Source organism: Coprinopsis cinerea, assembly GCF_000182895.1.
Source record: "Coprinopsis cinerea okayama7#130 chromosome 11 map unlocalized cont3.11, whole genome shotgun sequence".
Lineage (NCBI taxonomy): Eukaryota > Fungi > Basidiomycota > Agaricomycetes > Agaricales > Psathyrellaceae > Coprinopsis > Coprinopsis cinerea.
Genome location: NW_003307534.1, coordinates 819,162 through 841,175, shown reverse-complemented (window position 1 = coordinate 841,175; position 22,014 = coordinate 819,162). Strand labels below are relative to the sequence as shown.

The following is a 22,014-nucleotide window of genomic DNA, read 5'->3' as shown; positions in this document are numbered from 1 at the left end:
CGACCTGACCAATGGAAATAGGGTCCAGGTTTTGGAGTGCCTATCCGAGATCCCGAAGCAGAATTGGATCATCGACTGAACCTAGGCCGTTGCACCTTTGTCGAGTAATTGCTAGGACGGACTGAACGAGCGGACATCTTTACGCCTGTAGTATGATACCATGGACAGACTAGATCGGACGATTGTATGGACTTTGGACTCTTCCGAATCTGTAGTTTGAGGATGTTGATGAGCAAACTGGTGGCTGAACAGGTTTCAGCGTCGTCGCGTTGGGACAATCGAAATCTTTGAAGCGACCTGGCGGTCGATCGAAGTTCCTTCGCGGGCCGTAGGGATGGGTTACTAGGTTGTAGGACGGTTCTCTGAATTGGCACGAGTGAGCAGATGCACGAGGAGAAAGTCCAAGACTCACCATCCAGAGCGGAGTCTTAAGTTGCCTGGAGTGAGTTCAACACCGCGTGTAGTCGCTCTTTGCGCAAAGGTATCCATAACACCTCTCCTGAAGCCGTTGGAGCAGACAGAACAAGGCTATGATCCCTAAACTCTCCCAAGAGAGCTCTGAGTGCCGTGTCGTTGACAGCAATGAAGTCGTCTCGAGCAGCATTGAACAGGGCATCGTAAGACATCCCATGCTGTTGCAAGTCGTTTGTGGCTTTATCGCCCGCATCTTCGATACTCTCTAGCTGCTTTTTACCCAGGAGGATGAAGAGTTTCTTCGCCTTCTGGGTCACAGAGGCCAAAATATGCGAGGCTGCTGTCTCGCTCATGGCTGCTGGGTTCTGCGCCATCGCGAGATCTGCCTTGCGACGTGCCCCAATGTTGGCCCCTGATATCGAAGACCGATCGGCGTAGGCGAGCTCCGCGTCGTACGGTGCAAGAGTGGTCAAGTCGTGCCAAAGCCAGGAGAAACCGCGGACTGCGGTGGTAGAGGATGCTTCCGCTGGTTTCCTAGCGAAGACCTCCGAGGAAGACCAAAGGAGAGTGGCGTTGAGATGGTCGATAGACGCGACGATGTGGATCTTGGGATTCATGGCCAGTAGACCAAGGACAGCCTTTGACCTGGTGGTCCGCAACGGGGCGGCGTCAATGTTGTGGATAATTAGGTAGAGGTGGTGCTTCTGAGCGGGGTTGGCGAAGAATTCGTGTATTCGTGTGGCTTGCTTGTCTACCGTGCCTGCGGATCCTTCGAAATCCTCCAACCCAGGAACCTCTTCGATACGAGCCAGGAGATCTTTGATCGTGAATGCAGGTTGGAAAGCATTAGCAATCACAACATGGCCCCGTTTGGAGCAGACATTGGATGCGAATTCATTGAGAAAAGTTCTCTTGGACCCAATCCCGTAGCAAACAATGTTGAATCCTTCCTGCAACTCGAACATGAATCTTGAATGGAGTTCTCGCTTTCGTTTCGGGTCGAAGATCGATGTCTGTAGAGTTTTCGCCCTCCTCTCAGCTGCTTTGATTCCAGCTGCGTACTCTTCTGGAGTCATTGGTAACACCAATTCTGAATAGACGTTCGTCGAGGTTTGCGGACGTGAGGCGGCATAGGTGAAATAGGCGTCGAAATTGGTTTGGACGATGATGTTGTGTTCGTTATCGTCATCTGTTGTGGCTTTTCCTTTTCCTTTGCGGCGAGAGGGGGTTTGCGTGATTTCCATCTCTTCATCCGAGGAACCGTCGTCTGAGGATTCAGACGATTCCTCGTCTTCCTCGACATCGTCATGGTCGATGCCAGGAATGCTCTCGATGCGTCTGAGTCCTCGTGTCATCTTCTAAAGCATGTTTCATCAGTAATTGGAACTATAAGTCCTTCAGTTTCTCGAACCTACAGTCGTTGACTTCCTGGAACAGTGAATTGCGAACTTGAACCCTCGGCCTCGCCCTCGGCGTCAACGCGCTCCTGGCGCGTCGCGGTCGTGAGAACATTATGTCATCATTTCCCGTTGCTTTCCCGTTCCCTCTGCTCTTCTTCTGAACTCTTTTGCTTCGAAGTGAATGGGCCAAGCCTGGACTGGGAATATTTCTACAACTTCGACCAGAATACAACTTCGAGAAGTCTCAAAATGCCGAAAATCTATAAAAAGACGACCCCCTACAGTGGACAGGCTATTCCGAGCCCCTGAACTATGATTACAGCACTCTTGCTGGTCGTGACGGCGTTTCTCGCTTGGTGGTTCTTCAGCCCAGAGAAGGATCGATTTCCAGGACCCAAGGGACTGCCTATCATTGGGAGTGCACTGAGTCTTCCTAAAGAGAGACAGTGGCTCACATTCGAGCAATGGAGGAAAGAATACGGTACGCCTCGTACGGACAGAATGTTCATTCAGATTGTTCACGGATTGGATGGCAGGAAACATCTTCTCATTTTCCCTGTTGGGATCCGAAAATCTGGTCATATCATCGCTGGATATTGCAAAAGAGTTATTTGAAACGCGAGGTACAACCTCTTGAGTAACCCGAGAGCTAGTTTCTGACCATCAACAGGTTTAATCTACTCGGATAGGCCCAAGGCAGTCATGGTCGGGGAACTGTAAGTGCGCCGATGGTGATTCAGGGCATGGTGACTGATAGCGCCACAGAGTTGGTTGGAACAGAGGTCTCGGATATACCAATGGCCCTCCAAACCCTCGCTTCAGGGAACTCCGAAGGCTATTCAATGCCTTCATCGGACCCAGGGCATGCGAATCCGTCGACATACAAGCTGTCCAGGAAGAAGAAACCCTGAAGTGAGGTGGAACGACATATGCAAAAGAAACCCATTAAACATGTCCTCCTCACTAGATTACTGGTCAGACTACTAGAAACGCCCGATGATTTCCTAGCACACATTCGAGGGTAGGCACCGATTATTGCTCGAACGTGGACACGCTGCTGATACTAATATCTTGGTATAGCATCAATGCGGCTGTCCTACTTCGACTTGCTTATGGGTACCACCCCTCTGCCGAAGAAAGTGACGCTCTCGGACTGGTCAAGATCGTTGGAGACGCCATGGACGGATTCTCACTAGCTTCCGAACCTGGATGGTGGGTAGACAGTGTCCCACTTCGTACGTATCATGACTTCGTATCCCCCCGTCGTCCTCTCTCATCAGTCTATACGTATCTCAGTCCGCTACATCCCATTCCTGCCTTTTCAATACGCTGCAAAGCGAATGCGGGCGGACTTGGAGAGGTTGTACCAAGTACCTTTCAACTTCGTGAAACGGGAACGCATGAACGGCACAGCCAAGATCTCGTTCATATCAAGCTTCCTAGATGAAAAGAACGAAGCCGAAACGAAAGAAGACGAAGATATCATCAACGCCGCTGCAGCTTCACTTTATTCGGGGGGTGCTGAAACAGTGAGTAACATCATCATCATCTGGGGCTTAGCTTGATCTGATATCGGCTTTCAGACGGTCTCTTCCCTCGAATCGTTCTTCTTGGTCATGGCGCTTTACCCCGAAGTCCAACGTAAAGCCCAAGCGGAGGTAGATAGATACCTCGGGGGTCGATCCGAGCTCATATGGCCTCGCATTTCCGATCGTCCACACCTTCCTTATGTCGAGGCGATTATGCTGGAAATATTAAGATGGAATCCGAGTGTCCCGTTGAGCCTCCCTCATGTGGCCAGAGAGGATGACATCTACCGTGGCCGCCGAATCAAGAAAGGCACAGTCGTCTGGGCGAACATGTGGTAAGTACTGAACACTCAAATCCCTGCCTTAGACATGACGATCCTAGGTCAATCCTCCAAGACCCGGAGCTCTTTCCTGAGCCTCGCGTTTTCAAACCCGAGAGGTACATCACAGAGGAAGGGAAGCTCGCTACCAACTCCAAGGCGACACTCACCGCAAGGGCTGCCTTTGGATTTGGGAGAAGGTTGATCATCATCCTTTCTTCGTAAATATCTAACTTACCCGGGCTGCTACAGAATCTGCCCTGGATTATACTTAGCTGAGAACACCATGTTTTTGACGTTCTCTACATTGCTGGCGACGTTCAACATCGCAGAGGATCCCGACGAAGACCCATTGATCTACTATGAAGGCTTTATCAGGTAAGCCCCCAGGTGTCTCCTCCCCGGTTCGCTGCTCAGCGTGCCTTTCAGCCACCCCCACCCTTTCAAATGCAAGGTTTCAGTCCGATCCCCTCAAATCGAAGCCGCAATCAGAAGTACTCTACCCCAATATTGACCTTGCTGCTGTATCGAAGACAATCAGATCTCCAATACAATCATCGATTCAATTAAAATCTGAGATGGGGTTGGAGAACGTGGCTACACGGTACACCGATATAGACTATTTACTGACTAAAGCTTCGCCGCAAGGAACCCATTCAAGGAAAGTCAAATGCACTGCTCTTCCATCCGGAAGAGCGTTCCTTTCGAAGGTCATCCTGATATCTCGCTTCAACTTGTCCTTTGATCCCGATCGCCTCCCGCGCAGTGCTTTTTGTCGCCTCAGCCACCTCGCTCAACAACCCTTGCCCTTCCTCACCCTGACCGGCCGCGTCGTTCTGATGCCCATACGGAACTTGTTTATCAGCAAACAACTGCGCTCCCCCGCCAATAGCAACAGTGATGTCACTCTGGTCAGTTTCCCTGTCCACCACATCCGGTTTTCCTCTCAACTCCTCTTTCGCAGGCTCCATCTGTCCCGTCTGCTTGTTGAATACCATAGGCGGGATCACGACTGGGTGCTGTGTGTCCACGCGAGTGGTGGAAGCGTGGTAGACGAGGCCTCGTGAAGTCGCATTCACGGAGGTTCGAGTGCGGATGGTCTCTTCCTCTTCACCACTTCTCCCGGCTACCCTAGACCCACTCTCCGAAATCGCATTGGCCCAGTCCTGAATCCACTCTACCAACCCATCCTCAGCTTCCAGCTCGTCCAGCAACTCCTCATTCGCACGGTAGTCGAAGTATCCTTGTCGCACCAATCGTTCGATTCGGTCCCGTCGCTCTTGAAGCTTTCGACGCCTGGTCTTCTCCCGCCTAATCTCGCCATGGACAGCAGCATCCCTCGACAACCGTGCCAATTCCATCGCCAGCTCCTCCAACGACTCCTTAACCTTGGCTTCAAGCAACTGCTTCACCATCAAGTGCACAGTGGGACCCGCAAGTGGTTGCACCAGGACCTTGTTCAGGATCCAGTGGCGCGACTTCTGGAGCAACACCTTCACACCCTGCATCTCAATGTTCACATCCACAACCTTGAACATCGGTTCCAGTTCTCGGTTGTAATGCCCAAATGCGGAGTACGGAAAGCCAGTTGAAGCGGATCCGACTTGTTCACGCTCCCGACCAATCGCCCCCGAATCGATAATCCGTTGAACATCGAGGTTTGCCACACCCTCCTCCGAGTCTTCCGCATTGCTGGGCCTTGCCTCTCCTTCAACGATGACCGCGGTGCCCGGAGGCGACTTTGCGTCAGACCCGGGTGGCTGGATCACATATTCCGGAACCGAGAGCATATCGAAATCGCCTTCGCCTTCAATACCCTCTCCTACAAGCTCTCCGACTGGAAGGCCGCCCCTCCCAGTCCGCCGATGGTGGTGGTAAGGCGTGTGTTCGCTGGTCAATTCGATCTCGATATCGCATCTCAAGCCTGCGTGAGGCTTCCTCATCCCAATGTCGACGTTCATCACCCCCTCGTCCTCGTATCCAAACCACGCGCCGTCCAGCCCGTACTTGAAGTAATACCCCAATCCATCAACTTTTGCTCGTATACCGTCGAAATGCATATGAATCCTCGAGGTCGTGTCGACGCGGGCATTGTGGAGATGATCATGTTCGTGCGTGTGAGGTGCCGTCACAGACCTTTCGGAAACGAGATGGTGATCCCTTCCCATCGAGTGTCTGGTGTAGCTGTGGCTCCTGGACATAGTCGGTCTATTCAACGGCGTTTCATTCGCCATATCGATTCTCACTTCAGTCCACTCCTTGAAGACGATTTCGTCCGGGATCAACGTCGACTCGATGCCTCCCGTAACGGGGTCAAGGCCGCCCCTTCCCCGCCTTCGGCCCTTGCTCGCGCTGGACACACCTGCTTCCAACGCATCGCCTTTGATAAACAACGCATACAGGCCAGCTTCCCAACCGCCGCTTTCACTGCGAGCCTCGAGACTGGGAATCGGAATGGCACTAGGCGGGATCAGCTGCAAGAGTCGAGGGATTGACCAGGCCACCCATTCAGTCCATCGAACGCTGGACCGAAGTCGACTGGCCAGGGAAGCGGAGTGCTTCTGTGCTTGGTTTTTGGCCGTCGACGCCATCTGTTTCCCGGATGCAAGAAGATCAGACACCGCGTGGGCGAGTTCATCCAATGAACGTAGCAGCTTCATGGCCGTCCTGTCGTTCTCAACGGCAGAGATGTAGGCCTCGAGTTCTTTCAAGAGACTGTCCGTATGCTCCCTGAATTGGCGCCTAATTTTCAGAGCCGCTTCATCAGTGTTCTCTGACGTTGCATGCTGGCCATTCTCTTCCGCGCCTTAAACTACGGTTAGTTTTAACTATGATTGAGGCGTGGGCAATGACTCACCACTTTCAACTATAGCCTCGCCAACATCAACCGCTGCTTCTCCGACGACGTTCAGAAGCATCCTCCCATCATTGAATAGTTTTTCCAATTCCTTCGATCCCTTCCTCGACGTGATCCAGCCCGGTTCGTCCATCGCTCGGTCCAGATACCGCCCAATTCGGGAGAAATACACTCGCAAGACGTTCGGACGAGGGCCTGGCGTTTTCGGTGGTTCGGAAGGTGCCACCGGAGTATGGGGCGCCGTAGTGAAAGGAGTGGCCGTTTGGGAACTGTCCTGTTCGTCCGGGGTTTGAATGCTCTTCGAACCTCCTTTCTTTCCCTTCTTTTTCCTCCGTCGTCCTTTCCCTCGCTGTCCCTCTAGATTTGATTGAACTTCTTCCTTGCCCTTTCCTTTCACATCCCGCACGAAAAAGTCAGCTTCGTTAACGACCATCTCTTCCACGTCAAACGGGAGTTCTTTCAGATCCTTGCCGATGTCGATTAGCGCCCGTATCAATTTGTCGATGGGGTGCCCTCGTGCAACGCGCTCCAATATGATCTTTAAGTCTCCCAAAGCCGCCTTTAGAGGCTTCCCTTGCTCCCCTGTTTTGGAATGTACGCCAGGTATTTCATCTGGGACGGGCGGGTAGAGGTCATTGGGCGGTGGATATGTTGCTGGTGGCTTCCAAGCAGTGCTCGATGGCATTGGCGAGATCCCCCGTGCTGCTGTGGATAGATCTGAGGCCGCTTTTGCAGCGGTGTCGGCGGCTACATCACCCAAATCCGCGACCTTGTCAGCATACTTTCTGGCCAAAATCACGATGGCACGAATGGCATCTCGTGAAGCCGGATCTTCTTGGGCGCGAATCAATACCTGTGTTTGAATTACGACCCTGTCAACGTCGTTCTCCACGCAAAGACCCGAAGCTTGCCGCTCACCTGCTGGATTCGGGCCAAGAAATCCTCTTTCGCCTCATCCATTGCCGCAGCTCCCAAGCTTCCCCATTCTCCCGCCTTCTCCGAAGCACTCTGCATCAACCCTTTGACAGTATCAACGGCACTCCCTGCTACTTCCATTCCTTTTTCCTGAACGTCATGGCCACTATCCGTTTTCTGAATTCCTTCCATGGCCTGATTAACCTTTTCACCCACATCTGTATCGGCCAGATTCTTCTCCATGTCCCTGGCCGCAGCGTGGACGTGGGAAGCAGCTTTCCCAACATCGGATGCCCCACGCGCAGCGAGGTCTCGCAGAATGCTAAACACATCCACCAGCAGTAGCCGGAAGATGGTCGACGTCAGCGCGGATTGGACCAGGGTTCGCAACGCGTGCAAAAGGATCGCCGTGTCGTTTGCTACTTCCGACGAGCCCGGGACTGCGATCGAAGTCAGCAAATAGAAAGGGATGGCAAGGATGGGCGCCCCACCTTTGTCCTTCAATTCAGATGCAGACTTCTTCCCGACATGAGCCATGGATTCCGAAGCGTCCTTCGCCTTGGAGAAATTCTCCTTCGACAAGTGGATGTTGAACCCGCTGCTCATATCTCCAGTGTCGATTTCGCGTAACTGGTAGAAGAAATCCTGGATGGTGTTGTCATCTGGCAACCTTGATCTTCAATATCCTATCTCATACCCGGTGAGTAAATACGTACCGTTCTTCTCCAAGCCAAACTCGAGCAGTGCTTGTAAAACATTTTGCACGCTCGCAAGGACCTGCTGACCTCGTTTCGTTGTCGGACCAGAACCACACAGGAATTTGGAATCGCGGATTTCGTCCCCAATTACGTGGTCCAACACTCGCGAGTTGAGAACCGTTCGCAGAAAATGAGAAATCTGGTCCTGTGTTGGTAATTTACCGGCTTGGAATGCGGCCACGATGTCAATGAGCTTCCCGACCAATGTCGGAGGTGCATCCTTGGTGTTCGATGCACGCCGCCGTGACCCATCGAGAAAATCGCCTTGTGAGTTGTCGCCGTTAACTGCCTCCGCTTCGTGGAAGTCAATAAGTCGTCCACCTTTTCCTTTCTTGACCTTTTTGTTCTGCTCGAGGACCTCTCCTTGGCGGTTGGGCTCCGTATGAGTGGGTAGAAGCGGGTCCTCGTCCGAGTTTTCGTCCTCTGGAGGGAGTCTTCGCCTTCTCCCAAAGAGTGACATGCAGGCATCCATAATGGCTTTGACTGTGTGTCTCCTTACAGAAGGAGGATTGTGGAAGTAAAGAACGAAAAGTTGGCTCCTTGGAGGTTGACTGCGGCCCCTCGCGAGTCTAACTTCGTGACGTCATACCGTGGACGCGGGGAACCTGCCCCTATCTTTCGCGCATACCATGTGTGTTTGAATGGATGGCGGGGAAGGCCCCGCTAACAACGCGTTGTCATCGGGAACGCTCATGGTTCAAGCTTGCATCCAAAAGCCATGGTAGGCGCCGAGCATGGCCTCCCCTGGCTCCTGTCCTTGGTCAGATGCCCGTCCTCATTTCGGCCCCTTTTGACGTCAGAGTTTCTCATTCCCAGTTGTTCGGGTTCGCCATCCCTGCCTTCGCAACTTGAACTCATCCTTCCCGCCCACCATCCATGCCATCCGCTCTCATTATTGGTGCATCCAGAGGTCTGGGTCTCGAACTGGCGAAGCAGTTGGGCAGTGACCCAGCGTACGCATCGCTCAATGGAAGGGTCTTTGCAACCGTACGGTCGGCGTCTTTCGACGCTTCTACTTTTCCGTCTTCTGTGACTACCATTCCCGAGGTCGACCTTAATGACCCCAACAAGGCAGGGACGCGAATCGTAGAAGCTTTGAAGAAGGAAGGAATCGCGAGTTTAGACCTGGTAATCATCAACGCTGGGGTTTTCATCGCAGAGGTAAACCTTTGACCTTGCCCGATACAATTAGCTGATAACGCATATCTAGACGCTCGATGAGCCCGATTACGAGGCAGAGCTGGAGATGTACAAGGTAGTAGCGATTGCCCCAGTCTTCCTTGCACACCACCTGTGAGTTGGAATGTTTCCCCACGCCGTCCCACATCTCTCGATGGCTAACTACACTGCCTTCAAATAGCCACAAGGCGAACCTTTTCTCAAACCCATCAAAGCTGGTATTAATCACGACAGAGGGTGGTTCTATCACCTTGAGGACAAAGGAAGAAGGTGGTCAAAACTATGGGCACCATGGTTCGAAGGCCGCTGCTAATATGGTTGGAAAACTGCTTTCCTTCGACCTTGAAGGTGACGGAGTTACAGTGGTGATGATACACGTGAGTAGGGTCCGAGTTTCGGGTGCCAGAAAGAGTTGATGAACTGGATTCTCCTTCATCAGCCGGGCTTTATGCGCACGGACATGACAAAAGGCGTGGGTTATGACAAGCACTGGGATTCTGGAGGAGGTAGGTGCTCTCCGCGCGAGGATAATAGAACAGTCTTCATTAAATCTCCGTTCCCAGCGGTCTACCCATCGGAAGCAGCTAAATCTCTCATCGACTTTGTAGCAACCGTTGATGCAAGCAAATCAGGAACATTTTGGGCGCCGCGAGGTCCAAGGTTAGTAAAGCGAGTATGCTGACTCTCCCTTTCCTGTCGTTGACTTGACTGTGACAATCCAGGGACATCGGAGAAGCAGAACGGGTACTTGGCAAGAACTTGCCAACTCCGCTTCAATTGCCGTGGTAGATATCTAGGTACCGAAGAGAATGGCACGAGTAGCCTCGGATGTCATTCCAAGTTTAAGTTTGAGTCGATCACACTGTCCTTCGTGGAGTCCTGGAATAACCAATACAACGATTTCAACATGTACGTACAGCTTACCTTCGTATAGATGGATCCCGGGAAACTTAGGGGGAATCTGGATCCCAAACCGGACATTCTTTTGTGACCTGATGCAAACCAGACAGTTTTGGGTTCGAGAAGACCTTAACCGAGGAGCTAATCGTCTAGGAACTGGCTGGGACAAGGCTGGGACCTGAATCCAGGGAACCGGACAAAATGGCGGCTCGGGCGGGAACCTGGGTGCAAACTGACACTTTCGCTCACTCTGGCCAACAACGAAAGCGGACACTTTATTCTGCTTGAGCTCATAGAGTAGAGTGACGACATGCCAAAGGAATTCTGGAAACAGGCTAGTGTCAGGATCTCGTGTCCTGTACAGATCGCAAACCGCAGAAGCGCACTGTCAAACCCTCAGGCTCAGGCCCCAGACCCCTAATGTGGAAAGCAGGACCCGATCTAACCTCATTGCTGAATTTTGAAATGCCACGCGACTATCCCCATATAATATTAGCATTAAAGCGCGATCGCAGTCCGCCGCGCACCTTCGTTTTTGGCTCGATCTAAGATTGGGATTGCTAGATCCCCATTGGGGTGATCAAGCTCAGTTCCATCGGTTTTGATTCCGTAGAGGCTAAAAACCTATAAAGCCTGTGGATTCAATCCGGAGCCCTAACTGACTCCCAGCCGCGACTGAACCACAACGCACTCTTTACTTCACTGTTGTAACGCCCTCAATACCCTATCTTCCCCTCGCCCTCGCCTCTCTTCTGTGACTGCGGGCGTGACTCGATTTACCAGGTTGGCGCCGAACAGACTACCTCTATTGGTCCTTGGTGCATATCACCATCTCTTTGTATGGCGTTGACTCTAACCTGCATTAACCGCACATAGTACTTCACCGTCGATAACATGGACTTCTACCCACCACCTCAGCAGCGTTTTTTAGCGCCCGTCGCCCTCCCCCCAGTGAGCGTAGACATTGACCCTCTCCTCCACCCCTACGGCATACCTGGTCTACTGTGGGACATCAGAACGCACCCTTCATCTATTCTCAGCGACCCCCGTGTTCTAGTGATGAGTTTCGGTGTTGAGCACTGGTCTCATCGGCCTGCGACCCAACCCCCAACAGGGTCCCTCTGTATTCGGTGGCCCCTTCTGGAACGGCCAATTGTTGTATTCCCCACTCACCCACATCGAGCCGGTAGACCCGTCTCGATTTACGATGTCTTTACGGCAGTCTATCACGCGACGTCCAGCTTAAATCGACGAACGCCCAATGCAGTGCCGGGGACGAGTAGCTCGCCCAATACAGTCACGCCGAACCTCCCTCTGCCATATCCTCCAACAAGCCTTCTTCTCCAGCCCGAGATTTCGACATATCGCCCGAACGGACGACAGCGACATGCTTATCACCATGGGGGTGGTGTCGTAAGTGGTGGTGCCGTGCCAGACCTGGCTTCTTCGACCAATCCAAATGCAGTTAGCCCGGAGAGCTGGAACTGGGTGGGCCTCACACCCAGCACTACCGAGCGCGATGTTTGGATTCTTAACATTATTCGATGACGATGCGACGATACTAATCACGAAACACACTCAATGTAAACGTAGCATAATTCTTGATTGCCTCCGGGACACGGGAAGGAAGTAGCGTACATGTAATATTAATAGCCGGACATACTAATGGCCTCATGAACTCAAGTACATACTATAAATGGACGCTTAACGGACACTTTATCTCTTGTATTGTAAGTACAGCACAATTACAATCTGCTTTAACTAGATCTACGACGATACTCGCCATGTATTGAATTCTGTAAACATCTCACTCCTCTAACATGGTTATCGGAGCTATGTGCGCATGAAGTCCGATGAGTCAATGGATTAGAAGCAACGGGACTCGTTCAACTATAGAAGCCGGAGGGAACTTTTCGATACACCACTGCACTTACCACAGCTTGTTTCCCCTCCAATTCAAGCCACATACATACCTCACGTGCGCTTCACATAGATACCCCTGTCTTGAACTCACTCGAAAAAACAGCGAGATAGGAAAATTTCATAGAACTCGATGGTTCGAAGTGGCTAAATACAGTATGATGCCGCTGCCAGGTAAGGTTCTACATAGGTTGGACGGAGATAGTTCCGCCTGCGCTTCCCAGTCCGGGCGCGCCATCTGCTGCCGTGCAAAACCCCACACAAGGCAAGCTTTCGAGCAGAGTCGTCCTAAACGGTGCATAATCTACCCATATGGGGACATACAAGCTTAAACGGAATCCCGGCCTACACAGCTCAGAGAGAATCTAATACAATGGAGATACATGGACATGGGCACCAACGTAGTGTAAACCGATTCTATCAGTACGTCAGACTTGTCAGATTCCTTCCCCCTTCATGGTTATCGTCCGCTGGGTACGGGATGATCTGACCTTCAGACCATTGTGGCATCGTTGGGAGCCGAGTCAGCTCTATATTGTGACGGACCCTTTCTACCCTAGAAACGTCAGGCTTTGCATGACAGCGGCCGTAGTTCTGGTCCTAATAAGATGGAAAAACCGAAGCATGGCCAGTTGAATTGCCTCAATTCTCAAGTGGCGAAATTCCGGACATCCGGATCATCAGGCTTCCGACCTTCCTCTTTGGGATTTGCCTCCGTGTGTCTGCACGTGCTCACTTGGCGCCAAGCCAAGGTCGTAGTGTCAATTCCAACAGAGAGCGCCCAAGGTGCTGTAAACGCCGGGCGGGGTTCATTGGGCAACCACCGCCACGAGAAAATTTCAATCAAACTCATCGTCCACGCATCGTAAAACAATGAGGGCAAGTGTAAACGAGGATAAATGAAAGTTCGGCGATCTTAATGGAACCTCCTATCCAACGCCAGGTTCCTCGCGGAAATTCGATTTTTCTTATCTGACAGTTCTACTCGAGTGCTTACGGGCGAAAAGGCAATACGGGAAAAGACACATAACTCGAGAATCCTCTATTGAGCATTTCACACTTGTCTGCGGACAGAATCAATATTCTTCTTGAAGCCGCGCCCCGATCTTAATTAAAACGATAAGCGCCCACCCCAACCCGTTGGAGTAGATTTCATGAGCCGCGATCCCCGTAAACGGGGATGGAAGTTATGAACCTTTTGCGCCCTAACGACGCCACTACCCTCTTGCCGTTGAAAATTTGCGACGACACTAGCGCCCGGGCGTAAGTGGAACCCCACCCAGAGCCGGGACTCGGAGACCCTTGGTTTGTGCCGTTAGCACCTTGGAATGCAAGAACAACTATCCCTCTTGGTTTCAGCATGACAATGGGAACTGCGATGACTTACGGAGGACTTCTCCGTGACACGTACTCTTATTCTGTGGCCTTCTACCTCTGCTTCAATCGCAAGCAGGCGCGACCGGTTTGGACATGCTGAAAGGACGTTGCTCCCCGAGTCATCGTGAAGGAGTTGACGTGCACTGACATATCCCAAACATCGGTGCGATAGTTTCGAACAAGATCTCGGTAGTATCGCTTCGAGAAACGTTGTGAACCGCCGCATGACCATGACGCCCTGGATTCGAGTATAATCGGATTCGAGCATAGTCCCCGTGGACCATAGTGGGCTATCGCGACGACAGGTGTGTGCATGGCAACGAACCCGAAATAAATCATTATTCCACGTCTTTCTGAAAATAAAAGGACCCCTTGAGGTGCTCTGTGCCATGCTCAGTGACGACTGAGAAATCAGGTGAGGGTTGGGGGTGACCATTGCCCCGAAAGGCGAGCACTTGGACTTGGTCGGTTTCGTTCGAAAACAGCATACTTCGGATTGAGCGGCCCCCCAATGTTCGTTCAGCGAAAGGCTATGCAAGACCAAAGCACGGCGATCAGTCTTTTCTCGCGATAGAGTGGCACATGGCACAATCGAAGGAGGTGATTGGCACAAGCTTTGGGACCTAACAGACGTCAACAAATCCAAGGTCACGGTACCGGTCGCGCCAATGATATTGACACTTTCTTTGGTGTCCCCCACCGCCTTTCCTTCCCTATCCCCACCATCATCCTCCTGGACCGTCGCTTCCTGGTCCCGGACAACCATAGGCCTTATAGCCATTGAATCCCAGTCCTATATCAAGCTAGAGAGCCCAGGGTAAGCGTAAAGATTCTGTGAAATGCGAAAGTAGGACGCTCACCTCGTCCGCCAGGCCATTTGCGACGACAGCCAGAATGAGAACCAAGCCAACGACGAATGAGAGGGGGCTCCAGAAACTTCCTTGGTTTTCCGAGTCCCAATTCTCGCCGCAACCCCCGCAACAACAACCGGTAATGCATTGGACCTCGTCCACCACCGCAGCCCCAGGTCCTCAGTACCGCCTAGATAACTGGCCATATCCCCTGGCATCCTCCTTCTGCACCATGGATCACTTCTCCGACCCAGTTGCCCCTTCGACGTCGCATCCACCAGCCCTCCAAGGGTCGCGCAATATTTCCTTGCCGCCACAGACCGACGAAAGGTTGAAAATCAACCGCTTGTTGGAGGGTGGCCCTGTCCCTCCCATCCAATGGAACATCAACGAGCCGGCCATGTTTGCGGAATGTCCCAACTACCATCCGGAAGGCCCGTACGACGATTGGCGGTCGAGCCCAGCCATGATGCCCTCGGACGTCCCCTCGGTCGATATACGGTGTTCGGCGTTCGACAAAGATCTCGTGGTCTTCCCATCCGAATCGAATGCGGCCTACGTGACCATAATGGACGTCTTACATGCCGTTCATTGCGCCCAACGCAAGAGAACCAATCTCGACGGCGAGCGAATGTCTTCCCAATGGGGCAACTCGCGTTCAGCGCGCCAAGACCAGTCACGTGAGTTATATCGTCCCAGAGCTGTGCGCGAAGTCGGTGGGCGGGGAGGCAGACATTCGACAAGTGCTGTAAATCGGTGTATGTGGGCGGGCTTGACACCGAGTGAGACAGAGAACGACCTGTGGATTTTGTCTCTGCAATGAAGAGTCATATTGTGCCATCTTGCTGTTGTATTGTTGAACAGCGAAGGCCACCCAAGACAACAGAAGACATACCTGACGATCTCCACGATGTAGACGATTCTTTCCTTCATCCTATGATGTATAGCCATTTCTATGTTTCCCGTTTCGTTTTCATTCACTTGTAATCCTTGAGGTTAATCCTTGAGGCTCCCCATCTCCCCTATCGCATGACACCCTTTCGATGTAACATTGGTTTCTTGTGGATTTGACATTTTCATGTATCTTGTGACAATATTCGAGGATTCGACGGAATATAACAGTGTTACGGTTTTGTTGTTCTGTGTGATGAGGTTTTGCAAAGCTGGTGAGGTTGTGGAACCAAGAGGAGACGGACTCCGTGCCAACGAGCTCCATCAATGTTGAATGGATCAATTTTTCGGAATTCGCCGAAATCCGCAGGCACTGACCAGCTCTGACCAGCCCATGTGTACTTAGATACTACTAGTATGTATCTTCGTCCCTTACATACTTATAATATCAGAAAAATGAGCCGTCTGCACGCAATCATATACATAATCTATCAGACTGGTTGGTACAGTAGTATACGAAGAAGCATCTACACCGCCTGCTCGACGTCGGGAGCTGTAACACAGGCACGTTTCCGTCCAAGACGGTCGGCTATCGAATCCACGAGTTTTGAACCTCGTCTCTTGTATTTTTCCAAACGGGCTTTCCGTCTTGCTCTGGAAATGTTTGTACGACCCGACGTAGTACTTTGGGAACAAGAGTCATGACCTTGTGATCCCAAGGTTTCCGACCCTGACGCGGTCCCACTGGCAGAACTCGCTGCTGAACTGCGTCCTCCGAACCGGGACCCCAGACATTGCCTGAGTTTCTCGGAGCATTCAAGGAGCGAACTCCGGCTGCCTGGTAGGATTTCGTCCAGGAGGATTAACCACCGATTCGTACTCCCGTCCCACGACATATAGATATACCAGACGACCAGTATCGCCATCAAGAACCACGCGAAGGATGTGAGAACGCGAGCACCACGGCTGGAATTGTGGAAACACATTGAAGTGAAGGCTATGAGGAATGTGATCATCCTGTGCTCAAGTTTGTTAGATACAGATAACAGGAGATTCTGCACGCCCTGACTTACCCCCACATGAGTAAGGCATAAGGCAGGCTGTAGAGTACAGCAAGTGGTTGGAATCCATACGTCTCGAGATGCAAAGACAGCATCCGCTTGTGCTATGAGGTGCAAGTGAAGGGTAAATGGGTTGCCGCGTGCGCTGAGGAGGTGACTAGAGTAACTCACCAGACCCCTCGCGTCTACCTTGTCTCGATTTTGATGATTTTGGTAATGTCTACTTAGGAGGAGACCGAGGACGATACTTGAGATACTGGCTATGGTCGAGACGTAACTAGCGATCTGGACGAAAGTGCCATGTGAGGGGGCACCCTCCGGGGAAACCATCGGCATCGTCAAAAAACCGATATTGCTCGTCAAAAGCAATGAAGCCTAGAGAAAGGACAGCGATCAAAATCCACGCTTGAAGTACCGGCCACCTTGAATACTCACAAAAACGAGCTGTGCCTTCCATTCCTCGCAGAGGCGGGCGAAGAACTCATTCCAAAGGTCGAGTAGTGTCAACTTGTCTACCCAGATTTCTTCCAACGTGTTGAGATGCACATCGGGTGCACAGAAGAGGAGGGGCGATAACACCCGGAATAGAATGGTCGGATCCTTGAGAGAACAGAAGGATGGGTTACCGAAGACGGATTGGCGACGGTCCAGGCGAGCGTGTTTCTGGCCATAGTAGTTCAAGAAGCGATCTCTGCCTGGGAAGACATCCGTCAGTGCGTCTGAGAAAGAGCCGGTGAAGACACCTACTTAGCATAAGCATGAATCGACCTAGCAAACTCTATCAAGCATTCTTGATCCAAGGATCTAGGAAGGAGACCTACCAATCATCCAGGCAGATGGCGCTGGAAGGTCGTCCTTCGGGGTTGATGAACCATTCTCGTTTTCGACCAGACGCGCGCCTGGAGCACATGAAGGCCGAGCAATACATACGGATGTGTAATTCAGCTTACCTTTGGCTCTTCCAAGTAATGAAAGCATGCTACCGACGGTGTCAAAGTTCATGTTGACATTGGAGTTGAAGGAAGTAATTATATCTAGAATAAAAAAGTCAAAACTCATTAAAGTGACACCGCCGAAGAATAGCGAGGCCTGAATTACCTGTGCCAGCATCCGTCAAAGCAGTCTCTACAATCCTGATAACTTTCAGAGTGGCTTCGCAGGCGTGTGGGTAGAGTGCCCAGTGGTTCCTGTGAATGGGATATAAGCGACCGAGGTGTCATGTGCCGACGGGCATTCGATTCACCAGTATTCCCTCTCCAGGAAGAGTTCTATTCGACGAATTAGTAACTTGCATCAGTACCGGAGCCAGTCGTACCGCGGAGATGCTACGCACTGGCGAAGGAATTCGTTATGTCCCCTTTCACCTCTCCCAGTTTATTATCGATTTTGAAGTCCTCGTGCCAGTACAGAGAAAGATCGGCGTGGTTGGCGAAGTAGTACCCACACCACCAGTCTTCATCATCCTCAATCACCAGCTGCAGCACTAGACTGACATTTTCGGTTTGTATGACGTTGGCAGCTCGTTCATAATCACGAATACGGCAGATGAATTCGTTGAGATGGTTCATGACTTCGGTATCACATATCCAGGATTCTGTCAGGATTCGCTAGATCGTAGTAAGTCAGATTTGGAATAGAAAATGTGATAGATCTAAATTGAACGAACTTCTTCGGGATGCCAGAAATAAGGTAGACCCTCTGGATGAATCAACTTCACCCAACCATTGGGCAGAACTTCGCTGCGATGGAGGTAAATAAGGGCGAGTGTCTCAAATTCAAGGTATGAACGCACTCCAGAAAGTCATCGCCCATTTGCCTGGCTCTAACCGTATATGATGCATGTCGGGATGGATCGCTAGTCACGTCCGCGCGACAAAATCAGTGAAACCGACATGATAGATAGAACCGCGACACTCACATATATCGTTGTCGGTCATAGCGAGTTATATCGGACGGGAGAATGGGATAAATAAACGGATCGATATCATCACCACCTTCGTCCCTCTCTGGCTCCCTTTCCGCGACATTGCGACCGGCAGGGTCTCCAAGAATGTCAACGTCTGGTTGGTCGAACATCTGTACAGCAACATGTCCGGGTCGATCCTCGCCCCCACTCCCGCCTTCCTGACCTTCCTCATCTTCCTCAACGCAGGTCTCATCTGTGTGACCTGAGCGGTGCGAGTTCGCCGTCGGCGGTGGTGGCGGGTACAAACTCGGGATTGGCACGACCACTTCCTGGGAGATGTCCAGCCGATGGTCGACGATATCTGCTTCTCGCAGATCCTGGTCCTGCAAATTTGCTTCCGCCGGCGGCGGCAAGTCATACTCGTGTCGCTCGGGTGTCGTCGAAGATGGTAGCAGTCGTGATGGTAACGAATGCGAATGATCCATGGAAGGCAGGATAAGCGGATGCTGCAGGCTTTGGCCAGCCGTGCTGACTCGAATCGTTGGCGTTCCCTCTTCCAGCTTCCTGGTGTCGTCGTCGGTATGACTGGGTCTTCGCGGGCGGGAATGTCGACTGCTGTGCAGCCGGAGGAGTCGGAATAGAGCGATCACGACCTGTAACGGGTACTTTGCGCATTTGCAGACGATGCGGATGATAGCTTTGAGTAAGTTGAGAAGAGAGGAAGTGAGGGAAACGACGCCTCGCTTCATGGCGACGGCGTTGTGAGAGGTAGGGCAAGGGGGATGACGCATAATTTCCGGAAGACATGTCGGCCGTATATTGGGACGAGTTAGCGCCCACCTTACATTATGCAGTGCAGTCCAGCCTCGTGGCTGGCTTCTTCTCTGCGTTGTGGGTGGTACTGGGCCTTATCTGGATGGTCACCTGTACAAGTATCCCAAAACGAGGGCGAACCTGCAGACAGTAAACATAGCCTTCGAAGTCACATATCACTTCATATGCAGCTAGGGTGATAGGCCGTTCTCACGTGAGGCCATAGCAAAGCAGAAGGAATGGATCAAATCGAGTGCAATGTGAACTTCATGTCCTGCATAGAGCATGTCTGGAGCGAGACATGGGACACATTAACATAAGCGACAACTAGATGTCTGCGTACAAGGGAAACTGAGGTAAGGAGCATCCGAGTTTAAGGCATTAGCTTCTGCTTACATGTACGTATAGAAACTCAGAACAGCTCTTCTTCCTCCGGCTTCCAGTTCTTCGCCAGATCCCAGTATCCCCTCAACTTCTCCCCAAGCAATTCCTTCGCATCCCGATCAGTAGGGCAACTCCTGGCTTTGAACCCAGAGAATGCCCGATCTCTCAACACGCCCTCCCACACGAGCCAGCACTTGTTATCCTCCAGCAACTTGGCGGCATCATCTGCGCCCGCAGACATAGCGCGGGCCTTGCCTTTAGATGAGGACCCTGCACCCTCCTCGTCGTTTTCCACGTCAGAGTTGGGGTCCTCAAGTTCCACCTCCTCTCCTCCGCGAGGCCGGGCAGGCTCCGTCCATGCGATACGGTGCAACATGAGACGCTTGTAGTTTTTCATAAACTTGGCTGCGCCTTCCACATAAACGAGATTGAATTGAGGATTGAAGATGCAGATACCCGTAAGGTTGAGCTGTTCGGCGTTCTTACGGACTTTGAATTGGTGCGCTGGGTCCCCGAGGTATTTGACCCTAGCTTGGGCGTTAGTATCCGGTTCTTGAAATGTCGAAAAAACAGCGTACTTGTAGACTGCGCCATAAATACCGCGTTTCTCCTCCTCCAACTTCTTATTTTCCTTCTTCTCTCTGCGTTGCTCGTCCGTGAGTTTGCGCTCGGCGTTCATCCTCTCGTGATTGTGCTTCCTCATTGCGACCTCACGTCGTACGCGTGCTTCGACACGGGTTGGGTCTTGGACGGCGTCCGAGGTCAAGACCTTCATAAGGTTGGATAAACGGACTATATGGAAGATCGAAATGAGCGTCAAAGAGGACCAAATGAAGACATATGGCGTACCCTTAGGAGGGTCAGGAGGCAGCAAGCCCATTTTTTGACGATCGCGCTTGTCTTGCAACGCCTCTTTGCGGCGCAGTTTCCTCATCTTCTTCTGCTCCTGTGGAAGGTGTTAGGAAACGATCCCAGTGAATCTGATGCCGATCGTACCTTGGTGGTGAGCATCAGTGGTTTGAGGGCAACAGTGTTCTTATCACCAGGGGCAGGAATTGGAATAGGATGTTGGATGTACAGGGTGATCGGAGAGTCTTGCGTGCGGATGTTGAGCTTCTCCATCCCAAGCGTCTCAATGTCGTCATACTTCTTGTTGGGAAGTAAACTGGTATCCCACCACTCGCTCTCGGGAGGCGGCGCCCTCTGAAGACGGACGTGAGTTCAAACAACCGTGCGAAACACAGAAGACGAACCTTGATGTTTTTCTCAATCCCTAGTTCACTGTCCAAGCCAGCCTTCCTGGCACTCTCCGCGATACGCTGCTTCAACTCTTCCAACTGTTGCTCGTGCCTCATTTGGTTGGCCATAGCAACATATTTTCCCTTGGGGTTGAACCGGAAGCTTCGTCCAGCGCGTTCTCGAGGGGCGCCTTCAAAACCAGTGGAGGTTGCTTCCTTCCCAGCAGCAGCGCTGTATGGATTGGCAACCGGGGTGGGAGTTGACACAGGAACTGGAGCAGGCGAGGGTGAAGGTGCATTTCGAACATTGGCCTGGACTGCAGTTAAAGCAGGTTCTTTTCCTGGAAGCCAGGGCATCTCACCTTGATCGAAGCGAACTTGGGCTGCATTGGCTTGTACCTGTCCTTCTTCGACTGGGAAAGAACTGGTGTCTGGTCGAGGAGCAATGGATGGGCAGCCATTTTCAGTCCAGCGCCTTGTTGAGGTTGCTCAATTGGGGTGACAGAGGCTCCTCCTTTCTTCTTGGCGACACTAGCAATGGACTGTTGAGGATTGTTAGCGAAAGTCTCGACGCAAAACCAGCTAACGTACCATGTACGGGTTATCCTTAATAGCCAATTTGCTCTGAGCCTCCGCGACACGTCGTTTAGCCTCTGCTACCCTGCGAGCCAGGTCATCTGAAATTCCAGGGGTCCCTGACGCAGACCCGGATGCTGGTGTCGAGATTGCTGGTGATGGGGTACCGGGAAGAACGACCTTAGACGGCGCAGTCGGCGCTGCAATAGGAACTTTGGGCGCTGGGGCGACTAGATTGGGCGCCTTTGCAGCAATTCCTTGAGACTTTTGGATGGCAGCGAGTTTGGCGGCGATTTCAGCACGCTTCTGGGCGATCAAGTCATTTGCTGACAGCTGTATTTCAACAAACTTAGTCGAATTGTCCTGTTTATAGAGCAAGTAAAACCCACCCCTCCTGAAGGACCTGGTGTCCCATTAGTTGAACCAATCTATGAGGAAGACGGGTAGTAGCAACACGTCAGCTGTTTGCTCATAAGCAGGAATATTCACCTTTGAGAATAGGTGTTGTAACAAAAGAATTCACTCACATCACTATAGAAAACCAATTAGTTTCCATGCCTCAAAGTCATAAAGGAAACTCACGATTTGAACTTCTTGGTGCTGGACCCGTCGCTGCCACTTGTTTCCGCGGCACGCTTTCTGTCGCTCATTTTGACCTTTATAACAGCCTAGAGTCGCAATAAGCAACGTCCAAGGTCCAAGTTAAAGGCCTTGAAAGAAATTCT

The 22,014-nt window shown here is 51.7% G+C and overlaps 8 protein-coding genes across 8 annotated transcripts; 4 read left to right on the top strand and 4 right to left on the bottom strand.

Annotated features, from left to right (window-relative positions):
• Positions 1-428: 428 nt before the first annotated feature.
• Positions 429-1,926, bottom strand: CC1G_05245 (DNA replication origin binding protein; the record flags this gene model as incomplete). Its single annotated transcript, XM_001840307.2, has 2 exons — positions 429-1,752; positions 1,826-1,926. 2 exons carry the CDS (start codon positions 1,924-1,926, stop codon positions 429-431), a joined length of 1,425 nt encoding a protein of 474 aa, XP_001840359.2.
• Positions 1,927-2,126: 200 nt separating this feature from the next.
• CC1G_05244 (cytochrome P450) lies at positions 2,127-4,045 on the top strand (the record flags this gene model as incomplete). Its single annotated transcript, XM_001840306.2, has 9 exons — positions 2,127-2,295; positions 2,485-2,530; positions 2,580-2,726; positions 2,782-2,835; positions 2,895-3,049; positions 3,111-3,343; positions 3,398-3,678; positions 3,726-3,884; positions 3,916-4,045. The coding sequence occupies 9 exons, from the start codon at positions 2,127-2,129 to the stop codon at positions 4,043-4,045; spliced, it is 1,374 nt and encodes a 457-aa protein (XP_001840358.2).
• A 274-nt stretch (positions 4,046-4,319) lies between these two features.
• CC1G_05243 (hypothetical protein) lies at positions 4,320-8,665 on the bottom strand (the record flags this gene model as incomplete). The annotated part of the gene is made up of 5 exons (XM_001840305.2): positions 4,320-6,469; positions 6,521-7,373; positions 7,439-7,875; positions 7,927-8,097; positions 8,152-8,665. 5 exons carry the CDS (start codon positions 8,663-8,665, stop codon positions 4,320-4,322), a joined length of 4,125 nt encoding a protein of 1,374 aa, XP_001840357.2.
• Positions 8,666-9,069: 404 nt separating this feature from the next.
• CC1G_05242 (oxidoreductase) lies at positions 9,070-10,161 on the top strand (the record flags this gene model as incomplete). Its single annotated transcript, XM_001840304.1, has 6 exons — positions 9,070-9,354; positions 9,404-9,486; positions 9,554-9,749; positions 9,812-9,878; positions 9,936-10,032; positions 10,095-10,161. The coding sequence occupies 6 exons, from the start codon at positions 9,070-9,072 to the stop codon at positions 10,159-10,161; spliced, it is 795 nt and encodes a 264-aa protein (XP_001840356.1).
• A 3,220-nt stretch (positions 10,162-13,381) lies between these two features.
• On the top strand, positions 13,382-13,823 carry CC1G_15687 (hypothetical protein; the record flags this gene model as incomplete). Its single annotated transcript, XM_002910212.1, has 2 exons — positions 13,382-13,455; positions 13,742-13,823. 2 exons carry the CDS (start codon positions 13,382-13,384, stop codon positions 13,821-13,823), a joined length of 156 nt encoding a protein of 51 aa, XP_002910258.1.
• A 414-nt stretch (positions 13,824-14,237) lies between these two features.
• On the top strand, positions 14,238-16,211 carry CC1G_05240 (hypothetical protein; the record flags this gene model as incomplete). The annotated part of the gene is made up of 3 exons (XM_001840302.2): positions 14,238-14,386; positions 14,442-15,100; positions 16,063-16,211. The coding sequence occupies 3 exons, from the start codon at positions 14,238-14,240 to the stop codon at positions 16,209-16,211; spliced, it is 957 nt and encodes a 318-aa protein (XP_001840354.2).
• A 169-nt stretch (positions 16,212-16,380) lies between these two features.
• Positions 16,381-19,027, bottom strand: CC1G_05239 (hypothetical protein; the record flags this gene model as incomplete). The annotated part of the gene is made up of 12 exons (XM_001840301.1): positions 16,381-16,476; positions 16,544-16,747; positions 16,808-17,067; positions 17,120-17,140; positions 17,194-17,271; positions 17,323-17,406; positions 17,471-17,559; positions 17,616-17,640; positions 17,706-17,979; positions 18,039-18,111; positions 18,165-18,227; positions 18,291-19,027. The coding sequence occupies 12 exons, from the start codon at positions 19,025-19,027 to the stop codon at positions 16,381-16,383; spliced, it is 2,004 nt and encodes a 667-aa protein (XP_001840353.1).
• Positions 19,028-19,503: 476 nt separating this feature from the next.
• CC1G_05238 (small nuclear ribonucleoprotein hPrp3) lies at positions 19,504-21,845 on the bottom strand (the record flags this gene model as incomplete). The annotated part of the gene is made up of 8 exons (XM_001840300.2): positions 19,504-20,002; positions 20,054-20,267; positions 20,325-20,421; positions 20,472-20,678; positions 20,729-21,025; positions 21,076-21,255; positions 21,305-21,683; positions 21,817-21,845. 8 exons carry the CDS (start codon positions 21,843-21,845, stop codon positions 19,504-19,506), a joined length of 1,902 nt encoding a protein of 633 aa, XP_001840352.2.
• Positions 21,846-22,014: the final 169 nt, after the last annotated feature.